Below are 13622 nucleotides of genomic sequence, written 5' to 3'. Positions count from 1 at the left end.
CATGTGGAAGAATGATGATGGGAAGAACTTTTATTATGCTCACTATTACTATTCCTTACCTGTATGAATGTGACATCTGAGAGTAAACATATAATTTTATTATTGGGAAAGGAAAATGGGTATCTTACATATCTTTAAAGAAAAAAACCAAACTATAGTTGGTGGGAAAATAGGTTAATAGAAAATAATATATTTTCTACTCTAGTGAAATTCAATTGTTTTTTCCACTAAAATTGAATTATAGAGAACCTTATGGTTTTTGTGGGGGGGGTGAGTGGGGAGGATAGATATTTTGAAGACATTATTTAGGAGTGATTCATAAGAGCTAGACGCCAGTTCTTACAATAGACACTTTGAGCCAGTGACTGTGTGTTGAGGCTGTCTCTGAACTTGAGCAATTTGAACTGTAAGGAAGTATCCTCGTGCCAGGATACGGTGTTTTCCTCAAATCTTTGAGTCGTGGCTCTATTACTGTCCGCCTGGCCACCTTTTGCATAACTTGTCTTTCCTTAGAGCAGCTGTTTCTACAAAAGAAGTCATTTGGATGAGATATAGATAACCTTTAGACAACATCAACCCTATAATCTTGAGTTTTAAAATTTCGGGAGGCCACAGTTCTCAGGTCTATAACTATGTTCTTTTGTAACAAACCGGCTAGCCAAATTTTTAAATAGAATGAAGACAAACAAACTCCTGGAAACTCTCAGAAAATATTTCAGGAGCACCTGCACTTTGGAGTTAGGATCTCCTATTGGGAGATCTTTCTCAGAGTGAGGTCTGGAGCATTGGGGTGAAAATGGTTCTTTGTTTTTTTCTGGACACATATTGAGAATCTGTTGACACTTACAGACTCTAGCTCAATAAAATCAGTATAGGGTAGCCCTGGTGGCTCAGCGGTTTAGCGCCGCCTACAGCCCGGGCGTGATCCTGGAGACCCCGGATCGAGTCCCACGTCAGGCTCCCTGCATGGAGCCTGCTTCTCCCCCTGCCTGTGTCTCTGCCTCTCTCTCTCTCTCCTCTCTGTGTAATCTAATGAATAAATAAATAAAATCTTTTAAAAAAAATAAAAAAATAAAATCAGTATAAACAATTATACTCAAAATTTTGGAGTAAATTTACTTCTTTCACTAGAAATTTATTCTTTCCCAGAGAAATTTCCAATGAAATAAGTAAATTGTACCCAACCAATGAAGCAAATCCAGTGAAGTAAGTATTTTGTACATTTTTTTTTTTTTTTAGAGAGACTGAGTATTTTCATGATACTAGATTATAAAACAAGGTTAATAGAAGTTTTCGGAAATAAAAGTGTTGCCACCATGTCAAATAGATTGATTTCCAAAATGTTGAAGTCTGCGTCTTAGAATTGAGGGAATATGATATAATTTTTTTTAAAAAACAGGACCTGTGACTCACTTGTTTGAAAAAAATATTAATGATTATTTCCAAGAAACAAAACCCCAAATGTTAAAACAAGAAACAGAGTAAGTTCTTCCCAACATAATTTTAACAAAAGTCTGTTTTCCCACAAAGAAATATGCATAGTTTCTTAATGTGTATAGTTTATTTTTATTTCATTTTGAGATTCCTGAAAATGCTAATCCCTGGAGGTATGTAGTCGTAATAGCAGAGAAAGTTAGAATTCATATAATTTGCTAGATACCGGAGTATGTTAAGGCAGGCCTATCTAGAATCTTCTAAGGCCCCGAGTTGAAGTCTTGTCAGGAAGTCAAGGACTGTTCCTTTCCCATTCATCTGGGTAGAAGCATACTTGAGAAAGGGTTCTGAGAATTTTGCATGCAGCAAAATTGAGAAGTAGTAGATCCTCTCTACATCAGCATTCATTTATGGCATTCCAAACTTAGTATTTCAATTTCTGACCTCTGCCAGCATGATGGCTGTTCGTCTAAAACGACTGCTTATTCTGCATCTTTAAAAATGAAAAGATTTACTCATTCAACTGACCAGCTGTAATTATCACTAAATGAGCCAAACTCCCTGATTAAATGCCTCTTTGGAATTATTTTGAGGGTTATTCTTTTCTCTTAAAAACTAAAACTTCTCCAGAAAATAGGGTTAGACATATGTCAACATCCTCTGGAAAACTAGGGAAGCTCTGTGTAGTCAAAGGCATACTGATATTTTTCTATTATTGCTTCACATTCCTTTCTAAAAAGATAGTGCTTAAGGCCCAGACTCCTACCATGATAACTTGCATGCTTCTAGAGTAGTTGCTTTTTCCATCAGGTGTGCACTTGCAGAAAGAACGTAAATCTCATTTCTATCATGACATTTGAATCCAATTTCTTCACCAGAGAAGCAAAACCCAGGGGTGTTGCTGAACATTTTAGGGTGTCAGGGTTTTGGCTTTTTTTTCCCCTCAGTAAAATTATGCTTCATCATTCTTAAAGTCATTTCTAGCCTTAGCAATTTCCCAAAGGGCTCACAAAATAGAAATTCTTCTTTGATGGCATATCCCTGTGCAGTCGTATCAAGTATTTTGGTCAAGAAGAATAATGTAACTACTCCAGGAACTCCTCTAAAACATTGGAAGAACCACCCTCATTCTGGAGTTGGATAACCGCCATTTTTTTTTTCAGTAGAACTACAGCTTCTGTTTCCTCATTTTTCTCCAAAGAGAAAACATTTCCTCATTTTTCTCCACAAATCAACTGAGCCCTTTCCTTAGATACTCAGCTTTATCAAGTCTTCCCCAGTCGCACTGGCTTCTTTTACTTTATGAGAAAATAATTGTTCTTCATTACCTGCTTCAGGAAGGCTTTCGTATTATGGCAAGTCTGGGTATGGATACAATTCCAGATGTTTCAAACGAGCCTTCATTCTTAATAAAAAAAAATCCGTTTCCAGAATACACCTCCCTCCAGAGAATACACTTCAATCTTCTCAACTTCATACTTCCAGTTGGAGGTGTATGCCGTGTGGGTCTTACTGTATCCAGCGTTGACGAGAAAACCAAAGGAAAAGTTAGAGTCATTGTACTTTTCTTTCCTTGGCTAATTTCCAGGTCAGGCTAGTTTTGATACGAGGTGGATTTATCATGAAGCTCAGTGAAGTTAAACTCTGAGTACTGTTCTTGCAAGTCCCTCTCCACAACCCTGTATCTAACAGATTCTGTAAACCTCAGGTCTATAAACAAAAATCTGTCTTTGCCTAATAATGAAAAAAAAAAAAAGATGTTTATAATCCTAATGACCAGGGTACTCTTTAATTTCTATCAGTAATAAATAACTTTAGGTAAGACGGTAGAGTGATGATGATGGCCTACAGTAGTACAAGTACTGAGTCACGTTTCCCCAGTAACTTGACGTAATCAAGAGGTTTGAGTGCCCGGAAAGAAACTATTGTGTGCGCCTGAGGCGTGTGAATGTCGCAGCCCTGCTTCTACTCACTGCTTCGTCTGGTTAAGCAAGTTTAGATTCACTGTGGCTTCTTTGGCCTCCTTAATTATTCATGTGCGTGTTTTCATAAGCAAAACAGAGTCAGTTCCAGGGCCGCTGCAGCCTTTCCAGCGTCTAAGAGCCTAGGCCCCATGGTCACAGCAACCCAGACCTACGTGTCCTCGTTCCGGGGCCTCCTGGCCTCATGACCTCACCTTGCTTATCTCTGAAGTGGGCGTGATTTCAATCTCTCAGTTTTCGAGATGATAAAATGAGACTGTACACCTTGTCTAGCAAAGAATAAGCACTCATTCGCTATTCTTACTTACTGGTGATAAACTCTTTAACTGTGAGCAAGGCCTTTTCTAGATATTTCCCAAGAAGCCTACACCAGCCTCTGGCAGCAGTTATAGGTTCTTCCAGGCATGGCTAGTATTCTCTCCTCGGAGAAACAGTTAAGGAAAGAACTTGGAGGGAATCCCTGGGTGGCTCACTGGTTTGGCGCCTGCCTTTGGCCCAGGGTGTGATCCTGAGGTCCCAGGATCGAGTCCTGCATCAGGCTCCCAGCAGTGAGCCTGCTTCTCCCTCTGCCTGTGTCTCTGTCTGTCTGTCTGTCTCTCTCTGTGTCTCTCATGAATGAATAAATAAAATCAAAAAAAGAAAGAAAGAAAGAAAGAAGAAAGAAAGAAAGAAAGAAAGAGAAAGAAAGAAAGAGAAAGAAAGAAAGAAAGAGAAAGAAAGAAAGAAAGAGAAAGAAAGAAAGAAAGAAAGAAAGAAAGAAAGAAAGAAAGAAAGAACGAACTTGGAGAATACAGAAAGTTTTAGAGCTGCCTGGAAAGAGGCATAAGGCTTTTTTCCCCTTAATGCTCCAGAGGCAGAATTAGTAAAAATGAATGCAATTTCCAAGGAGGTAGGTTTAGATTCTGTACATGCAATAATTTTCAGTAACGACTCCCCAGTACAGAATTGGCTTGCTTGCAAGCTCGCAAGAACTATTCGTATGAAGGCTTGATAAAACTTCAGGCAGGGGAGACTGGAACACTCTCTTAGTCAGTGCTACTGTGTAAACCTAGTTTTTATCACTTATGTAAAACTTTAACTTCACAGTTGATTAATTTATTCAACTTCTTAGTATATTATTGTAAATTGAGTCTTACCTTGCCAATGAAAGGTCAGTTTTCACATGGCCTTGTGTCTGTTCACAAGGCTTTCAATAATTCTACAGGGGTTGAGTGTACACATCCTCCTTAGCTAATTCCATTTAAAGCAATAGAAACGGATTGAGAAAAATTTGATGAATATGTTGATTCTATTTCAATTTTAATTCCATACTCCTCAAAAGGCTCCTAAATTAAAATGTGAAAACGAGTTAGTAAAACTCTTTGATAATGCAAGCACTGAATGTATTATTATTTTTTCATTATTTTTTAACATGATTGTCAAATTGTCCAAGGCTGCAGTACTGTCTCCATTCTATTTTTAACAACCTATTTGGGTACAAAAGTTACAGTTTCCTTTTTCCTCTCTATGTCATCTAGTAGGTCCCATTTAAAGAGAATGAATGAAATGAATGTTTAAACTATCTTAATGTTATTAATTACTTGGTAAGATGTTTCATAACAGGAAAGTGTTTGGCATGCAATCAATAGCCTGGAATATTAACATCTTCAAGGACATTAGGTTCTCAGTGTTTGTTTAAAGTGATTGCGGAAGAGAGTTAAAATAATATTTTTTTCATAAAACATGCTCCTAGCAAGAAAGGTGATGGGGCATAAGGGAAGACTCTAGTTAAATCTTGGTAGGATTTAGAGTGTGAAATAAGAACAGCATTTCAGGGGAGCATATTGGTAGTGATATTTGCTTCTGTGATGGTCATAAGAAAGTTCTGAAAATCATATTTTATCTATTTGAGACTATATTTGAGGCAGCATGCACCAGGGCACGGTGCATGTGCAGAGTCCTACCACTTGCTGCCTGTGACAAGCAATATCCTCAGACCAGTAACAACAGGGCTTAGTGGGATGAAAAAGCAAGAGGATTTCCATGTCCCTGGGAGTTAAATTAATAGGATTCAAGTTTTATGTACTAAGCTAGGTAAATCAACTTGTGCTATGTTTTCTGCCTCATGAAAATTTTAAAAAGCCATGGTTATTGTGAACCCAAATATTATTCTGAACTTATGGTTATATTTTAAAGCATATATATCGTGATTTATTTGTAATTAAACAAGTGAAGAGATTATAATTAGGCAAAGATACAATGTAATCATCATTTTGGTCAAAACCGGGCAAAGTTTCTATCATGATTTGTTTCATGAGAGAAGGCAGTGCCTGTGGCTGTTGGTGGGTATGTGTGACACTGGCAGCTTGAGGATATAGTAAAGGAAGAAGGAAAAATAGAAAAATAAAGGAAAAATATAAAAGGAGGCCCAGGGAATTAAGGGCTGGAATGGAGTGGAATGGCAAGGAAAACAGTGAAGAAAAGCATATCCAAAAGATAGAATGTACGGCCTACCGCCAATGATGTTAGAAGGTAATGATTCCCACGTCTTTGCATTTGAGAGCAGACACATAAAAAAAGTAAGGGTGACTCTGGAGGGTATGAGTCATCATTATACATTTTATGCTTTGTTTTATATACATAAGGGCATTAAGTAGACAAAACTCACATATTCCAATTGACTTGCCTTTCACCTCTCTTCCTATAGTTTTCATTTTGCCTGAGCTCTTGCCTATTTCATCACAGGTATGAAATGCTGTTTAATATTACCATTATTACCATTACCAATCAACTGTTTAATGTTACCTTTTTTTTTTTTTAAAGTAGGTTCCATACTCAGCTGGCTTGAACTCATGACTCTGAGATCAAGACCTGAGCTGAGATCAAGAGTTGGAGGCTTATCAGACTGAGCCACCCAGGTGTCCCAATATTACCAAATTTGGCTAAAAATTTAGTGATTTCTTAAAAAAAAAATTATTTGAGAGAAATAGAGAGAAAGAAAGAATACCAAGCAGATTCCCTGCTGAGTGCAGTCTGATGCAGGGCTGCATCCCACAACCCTGAGACCACGACGTGAGCTGAAATCAATAACCAAATGCTCAACCAACTAAGCCACCCAAGTGCCCAGTAACCTTTTTAAGGACACATGAAGCTCATTCAGGTTTTTTTTTTTTTTTTCAATTCAGTCAACATTCATTCAAGGCCCATTGTGTGGAAGCAGTTAGATGTGGAAGGAAGAGAAAGGAATGACAGTGGGACCAGAGGGAATGGTGTCTGGCAGATGAGATGGGAAGGCGTGGGTGTGTGGATAAGGTAGCAAGAATGTTCAGTGGTCCTCTCAAAAAGTTTGGAACTGGTTCCATTAGCCATGGGGAGCCAGTGGAAGTTTTTAAGTAAGGAGAGACACCATTAGGGCTGTGCTTGGATTTGATAAAACAGTTGAGCCTTGAACAGCTAGGGGCGGCGGAGGTGGGGTGGTTAGGGGCACTGATCCAGCACTCTCCCTATGCAGTCAGAAATTCATTTATAATTTTGACTTGTCTAAAACTTAACTACTACAGCCTACTGTTGACTGGAAGCCTTACCAATAACATAGTCGATTCACACATATTTTATGTTCTATGTATTATATACCATAATCTTATAATAAAGTAAGCCAGGAAAAATAAAATTAAGAAAAATAATAAGGAAGGGGCACCTGGGTGGCTGTCAGTTAAGCAACCTACTCTTGGTTTCAGCTTAGATCATGATCTCAGGGTGGTGAGAGCAAGTCCCTCTTGGGCTCTGTGCTGAGCATGGAGTCTGATTAAGATGATCTCTCTCCTTCTTCTATGCCTCACCTTCCTACACTCTTGGTTGCTCTCTCTCTCTCTCTCTAAAAAACAAAAACAAAAAACAGACAAAAAAAACTAGAAAAAAATAAAGAAGAGCCAACTATACTTCAATAGAAAAGGCTAAAAAAGATCATAAGAGAAAATGCATTTACCATACTTATTTATTGAAAAGAATCCACTTGTAAGTAGACCTTTGCAGTTCAAACCTGTGTTGTTCAAGCGTCAACTGTAATATGCAAAATAATTAAAAAGAGAAGGCAAAGAAGGAGCTAAAAGGGCTGTTGTAATATTGGAACTAAGACCTAACTAACTATACGGGGCCCAAAGGGACTCAGGCAAACAGACAGAAGGTAGCAGGTAGAGCCAATGGAGGTGGAAATGCAAAGGTTGAACAATTGTGGAGGGAGATGGAGGCAGATAAAATATCTTTTTTTTTTAAGAAATACTTTTTTTTTAAAATTTTTATTTATTTATAATAGTCACAGAGAGAGAGAGAGGCAGAGACATAGGCAGAGGGAGAAGCAGGCTCCATGCACTGGGAGCCCGATGTGGGATTCGATCCCGGGTCTCCAGGATCGCGCCCTGGGCCAAAGGCAGGCGCTAAACCGCTGTGCCACCCAGGGATCCCTAAGAAAGACTTTTTAAAAAGATTTTGAGAGAAAGTGCATGTGCAAGAGCAGGGGGGAGGGGTAAAGGGAGAGGGAGAAGCAGGCTCCCTGCTGAGCAGGGAGCCCAGTGCAAGAAGGAGATGCCAGGCTTGATGGATCCCAGGGCCCCGGGATCATGACCTGAGCGAAAGGCAGATGCTTAACCTGCTGAGCCCCCCAGGCACCCTAGGAAGACTTCTGTGACAGTTCACTGTAGACAGGGAAGAGAAAACTTAAAAAATTTTTAAAATATTTTAAGAGTACGTAAGGACAGATAAAGTACTTATTTCTCGTGATTATTTTAAATAACTAATAAAGTGTAAACAGAATGTTTATGGAATGATGAAGGTGAGAACTTGCTTATGAGGAATTTTGGGATCATTGAGGTCAACCGCAGCAACAAAAACTCACTTCAGTTCAGACTCCTTAGGTATATAGAAGAGAGTAAAAATCTCTTGATGGGGGAGAAAGAACAGAAAGATCTCTTCTATTTGAGCTTGTTTCCTAATCTATAAGATAAAGAACAGCATGCTGGTTAAAAAGAAGGGATTTTAGTCTAGAATTCTGTTCAAATGCAGCTTCTGGCATAGAACAAATGTGTTTTCTTAGCCAAGACAATGAAACCTGATTTCTCAGCTTTACTTAGGTGATAGTGATGCCTATCTTGTAGTGTGTGTGTGTGTGTGTGTGTGTGTGTGTGTGTAAGAGAGAAAGTATTTGAAATGAATTGAAGGGATAATACATGTGAAACACTTGTCACAGAGGGCCTGGCATATAGTAGGTGCTCAACAAATGGTAAGCACCTCTTGTGTTCCCAGCAGTAACAGAGTAGTGGTAGATGCTTCTAGTACTGAAGGGTGTTGTGACAAAAGCAAGAGGTTAAATTTGGCATTGGCTTTTATGTGAAAGAAGATGACATTGTAGGATGCACAATCATTTTATGGAGACATTTTAAGGCAAACACAGAGGTAAAGCCTTTCTTGTTACCTGTATTACACGCTTTTGCTCCACGTTCATTGGTTCTTGCTTTGGTTAACTTTAACGCTGAGCCTGCAGGGGTTAAGAAATGCCCTTACTCATGTTACATGAAGTAGCAGAAATTATCAGATGGAAACAGGAACTGGAAAGGGGAAAAAAAAAAAAACCTCTGTAGTAACTCATTGTTTTCTGACTCAGACGGCTGGTACTTGTCCTTGCATCCATGAGGAGAGTCCACAACCTGGCAGTTTAATCAGAATCGTTCAGGGCTGGGGGTAATCCACCCCCCTCCCGCCCTCCCGCGGTAGAGCCCCCGGGCTGTGCCCCGGGGTTGGAACAATGCTGAGCCCCGCCCTCCCCACTGGAGGCCCCGCCCCTGCCGCGAGGCCCCGCCCCGCCCCGCCTGTGCCTCCGCGTAGGAGGCCCCGCCCCCCAGCGAGGCCCCGCCCCTCCTGTGCTTCCGCGGCCGCAACCCCGCCGTCCGCGTAGGAGGCCCCGGCCCCGCAGCGAGGCCCCGCCCCTCCTGTGCCTACGCGTAGGAGGCCCCGCCCCCCAGCGAGGCCCCGCCCCTCCTGTGCTTCCGCGGTTGCAGCCCCGCCATCGGCGTAGGAGGCTCCGCCGTCCGCGTAGGAGGTCCCGCCGCGAGGTCCCGCCCCTTTCCTGCCTCCGCGGCCGCAGCCCCGCCCCCGCCGCGAGGCCCCGCCCCCATCTGCCTCCGCGGCCGCAGCCCCGCCCCCGCCTCGAGGCCCCGCCCCCCGCGCCTCCGCGGCCGGGGGAGGAGGAGCCGGCCGCTGCCCGGGAGCCGAGCGCCGGGGCAGCTTCATTCCCTTCTCCGCCGCGGGCTCGCAGAAGTTATGCCCCTTCTGTCGCCATGAGCTGGCTGTCCAGTTCCCAGGGAGTGGTCCTAACGGCCTACCACCCCAGCGGCAAGGACCAGGCCGTCGGGGGGCCGGGCGGCAAGGGGCGGGAGGAGGCCACGTCCAGGTAAGCCCTGGCCCCGCAGCCCGAGCGCAAAGCCAAGCCTCCGACCTGCTGCGGGAGGACCGGGGGCGGGGGAGCCGGTGCGGGGCACGCGGAGGGCACCGCGGCGGCCGGGGCTGCTCTGTCCCGGGTGGCGACCGCTGCAGGTGGCCGAGGGCCGCGGGGCTCGGGCTCGGCAGGTGCGTGTGCAGGTGCGTGTGCAGGTGCGTGTGCGAGGCCGGAAGGTCGGCTGGCTGTAGGGGAGACGCTCCCTTGGGGCCGGGCCGGCCGGCGGGGGACGTGCCCTTGGCCTCGCGGGGAGCCGGCTTCGGGGCAGCAAGCCCAGGACCCCGGCGGTGGACGCGCTCGCACGGCCCCGCGCCACGGGTTCAAGCTCGCAGTCAGGCCGGAGCGCGGGGCGTTTGGCGCTCAGCCCCCTTGCAGGCGGACGGGGCACGTGTGCTGCGGGCCGCTCAGGCTGCAGGTCGGCCTGTTTCTGCGTGTACTGCTTGTTTTTTTTTTTTTTTTTTTTTTCTCCTTTTTCACTTCTTAATGACCTTTTTTACTAAGCTGAACCTTCTTGCCTCCGGTGTTAGATATAGATTGCAAATGTTGGCTTAGAAGCCTGCAAAAAGCCAGTGCTTGCCCTGAGACTCTGCATGACCTAAATTAGTTATCAGTAAGCATATTTCCTCCTTGATGTTTAATGGGATAATAAAACCTCCTTTGTTCTTATATGACTTATGCTTATGCCTAAAGCTGACATAATGCCTTCTTTCATTGGTTTTTAAGATCCTCCACCGTGGGGGAGGGGAATTTAAAAATAAAAAAAGAAAATCAGAGGAAGGGCTATAGCTCTCTGTGAGACTCTCAGGTTGACCAGAACTCTTCCGTAGCCACCGCTGTATGTAGTCCCTTGGATGAATTCATTTCCAGAGATAAAAGGGGAATTGCTACTTGTGCTTTAGACGTGTTGCTCTTTTAAGTATTTTCTGTGCAGAATCATGAAGCGTTTTTTGTTTTTCTTTTTTTTTCTGTAGCTCACTAATGCGTTAGTGACGTTTGAGCAGTCAGCAGCCTGTTACACCAGCCTCACATCATTCCCCATCGTGGAGTCCACATCAGAGTCAAAATTGCCAGAATTGTGCAAACCCAGTCCGTTCTTTACGCGACTTTCCTCTGGAGGGGCCTGGGGATCTGAGCTGAAAATTGGATCTTGCTTGTGAGCGTGGAGAGAACGTTAGGGACATAGAATCCAAACCTCTCCTTCTCCCCTTGAGTCCTCAAACCCTAGAAATTATTAGGGCGCTGCAAGGCCTGTGGTGATAGGCCTGTGCCAGGCGGCTGCATATTCAGTTCTGGACGCTTGATCCCTGTATTTGCAGATTTGCAGCCTGTTGCTGGTGGCCTGCACCTGAGTGGGTTGAGAGCACAAAAGAGGACAGATCACCCCCAGTCTATGCTAGAGTAGAATCAAGAGGTGCTGAGGCAGCAGGGTGGCAGCTGACCATGCGGCCGGTGCTCTCCCTGTGGCCACAGCACCAGGTCTGTTCCTGCCTGCTTTCCCTGCTGGCTGCCATGTTGCTTGTTCACCACTGGCCCCGAATTCCTACCACTGATTTAGAGTGCTAGGGACTTTTTTTTTTTTTCTTTTGTAGGCTCCATGGCCAATGTAAGGCTCGAACTCATGACCCTGACATCCAGAGTTGCTTGCTCTACTGACTGAGCTAGCCAGGCACCCTGGAGCAGTCCTTTGTATTGGCTGGAGAAGATGGGAATCCTGGTTTTGAGGGCTGGTCGAAAAGGCAGGAAACAGGGAGAAGGAACAATCCCTAATGTTTTTTTTTTTTTTTTTTTTAATTTTACTTATTTATTCAGGAGAGACACACAGAGAGAGGCAGAGACACAGGCAGAGGGGGAAGCAAGCTCCCTGCAGGGAGCCCGATGTGGGACTGGATCCCAGGTCTCCAGGATCACACCTTGGGCTGAAGGCAGGCACTAAACCACTGAGCCACCCCAGGGATCCCCCCCTAATGGCTTTTTCACTTAGTGTTATTTTGGGAGGGACCCTCTTTTGCCTGGAAGGGTTGAGATACTACTACAAGGGGCTTAGGAGGGGGTTGGATGGAGGGAGGAGGGATTCGAGGGTGGAATGGGGTCTGGAGGGACCCCCTCAAGATGGGGGAACTGAGTGCACGGGGGCCTTCACTCTGCTGGATTGGTTGCCTGGTGCTTTAAGCACAGGGAAGCTGCTCTGAGGTGCAAGGTTGACGGCTATTTTAAAAAGCTCTTCAAATGCAAACCAAACCAAAACAAACAAAGCTCAAAAAGAGGCAGAGTTAGACTGTTCTCTCCCACCCATTGAGCAGTTGGTGGAGGGAACACAGAAGTCTAACCTTGCTTATTTCAAGATTATGTCTTTTCCAAATAATGTGCACTTTGAACTCTTTAGTCAAATGTTTGGTTCAATAAGATGAACTCCTACATGTCGTTTGAAAAGCATAAAGGGCTATGTATAGGATTTAGGATATTTATGGATCCTGCTTGATTTTAGCTTTGCCCGAGTCCTCTTTTGCTTTTATTTTGGTCTTTGGAGAAGCTGGGGTAGTAGGGAATTAATATTTTCGCAAGTAATCTGTTGGTCTAGAATTCCTTCCATTCCATTATCCCTCTTTATCAGGACATTCACTGGATGACTGATTAAGGAATTCCTCCTCCTCCTCCTCCTTCTCCTCCTCCTTCTCCTCCTCCTTCTCCTCCTCCTCCTTCTCCTCCTCCTTCTCCTCCTCCTCCTTCTCCTCCTCCTTTTCCTCCTCCTTCTCCTCCCTCCTCCTCCTCCTCCTGGTTAGAGCCTCTCAAATATTTAGAGTCCTGTTTTCATTTTTTCGTCCTATTTCTTCCTTAAAACATTAAGATTTGAAGAAATATGCTAACATTAGTTGTTCTGACTTACCCACAATCAGATATTTCCAAAGGAAACCACTTTTTATGACTAGCTATATTTATGAGTATTTACTTGTTAATTTTCACGCAGGCTTCTTATTTGCTTTTTAGCAAAGCAGCTTTTCAAAGAATACTGCAGTTTGTCCATTTTTACTCTTTGACTTTTTACGAAAAACTTATTTTTGCTTCATATCCGTTTTTGTCAATATTTGATAAATATGTATGTTTATCACGGTGACATAGGCTCTGAAATTCTCTGTTCAGGGGCCGAGCTGCCTGGTTCCACATCCCAGCTCTCCCGCTCATGAGCAGTGTGACCCTGGAGGGTTTGTTTCACCCCCTGCTTGACTTGGAGCTTGATCCTACCCACTTCACTGGGGGGATTAAGTGGGCTGTCCCCTGTGAATCCCACCGAGCAGTGTCTGCTTTGTAGCTGCTGCTACTCACTGTAACATGAGGTCAATCACTTACTGAGCTTTGCAGCATAGGAAGTGTTCTTTCTCATTTTAGAAGCATTTTCATAAATATCACTTCGTCATGTGTTAAAACATGGGTGCGATTTGTGGGCTTAACTCAAATTGGTGTAACTGAAAATCAACCATAATGTAAAAGTTCAGGCCTTTGACATTTGAAAAGACCTTGGAGTTGTCCTTTTGACCCACAGCAACATTTAGAATTTGAACCAGCGGCAGCTGCTTTTAGAGAACCTGCCTTGGGGCACCCAGGGGCCCTGAGGAGGTCTGTAAGCACTGCCTTTTATGGCAAGATGGGATGTGGGTGGATCTTCCTCGCAGCTGGACTCCTTGCTGTCCCAAATGTCCCTCTTCCTCCTTTAAGAACTACTTACTGCCAGCTGTGCCAAATGC

The 13622-nt window shown here is 43.8% G+C and overlaps 1 protein-coding gene and 1 long non-coding RNA gene across 5 annotated transcripts in view; one reads left to right on the top strand and one right to left on the bottom strand.

Annotated features, from left to right (window-relative positions):
* Positions 1-1559: 1559 nt before the first annotated feature.
* Positions 1560-9170, bottom strand: LOC140618949 (uncharacterized). Of its 2 annotated transcripts, none has more exons than XR_012018963.1 (3): positions 8863-9170; positions 4553-4741; positions 1560-2946 (listed from the first exon to the last, which is right to left on the bottom strand). It is a non-coding gene; the product is annotated as an uncharacterized lncRNA (long non-coding RNA). The 2 variants fall into 2 exon arrangements; XR_012018977.1 differs by having other exon boundaries at positions 1560-1927.
* Positions 9171-9612: 442 nt separating this feature from the next.
* The window catches only part of ARHGAP18 (Rho GTPase activating protein 18), a 119880-nt gene continuing 115870 nt past the window's right edge, over positions 9613-13622 (top strand). For 2 of the 3 annotated variants that reach the window (XR_012034515.1, XM_072833786.1), the window contains exon 1: positions 9613-9837. Coding sequence is in view for 1 of the 3 variants with exons in the window: in XM_072833786.1 (XP_072689887.1) it covers positions 9725-9837 (113 nt within the window). In the remaining 2 variants the exon portion in view is untranslated. The remainder of the gene's footprint in view (positions 9838-13622) is intronic. The other variant, XM_072833800.1, reaches the window with a different exon arrangement.

This window comes from Canis lupus, chromosome 1 (assembly GCF_048164855.1).
Source record: "Canis lupus baileyi chromosome 1, mCanLup2.hap1, whole genome shotgun sequence".
Classification (NCBI taxonomy): Eukaryota; Metazoa; Chordata; class Mammalia; order Carnivora; family Canidae; genus Canis; species Canis lupus.
This window is presented reverse-complemented; position numbering and strand designations above follow the sequence as displayed.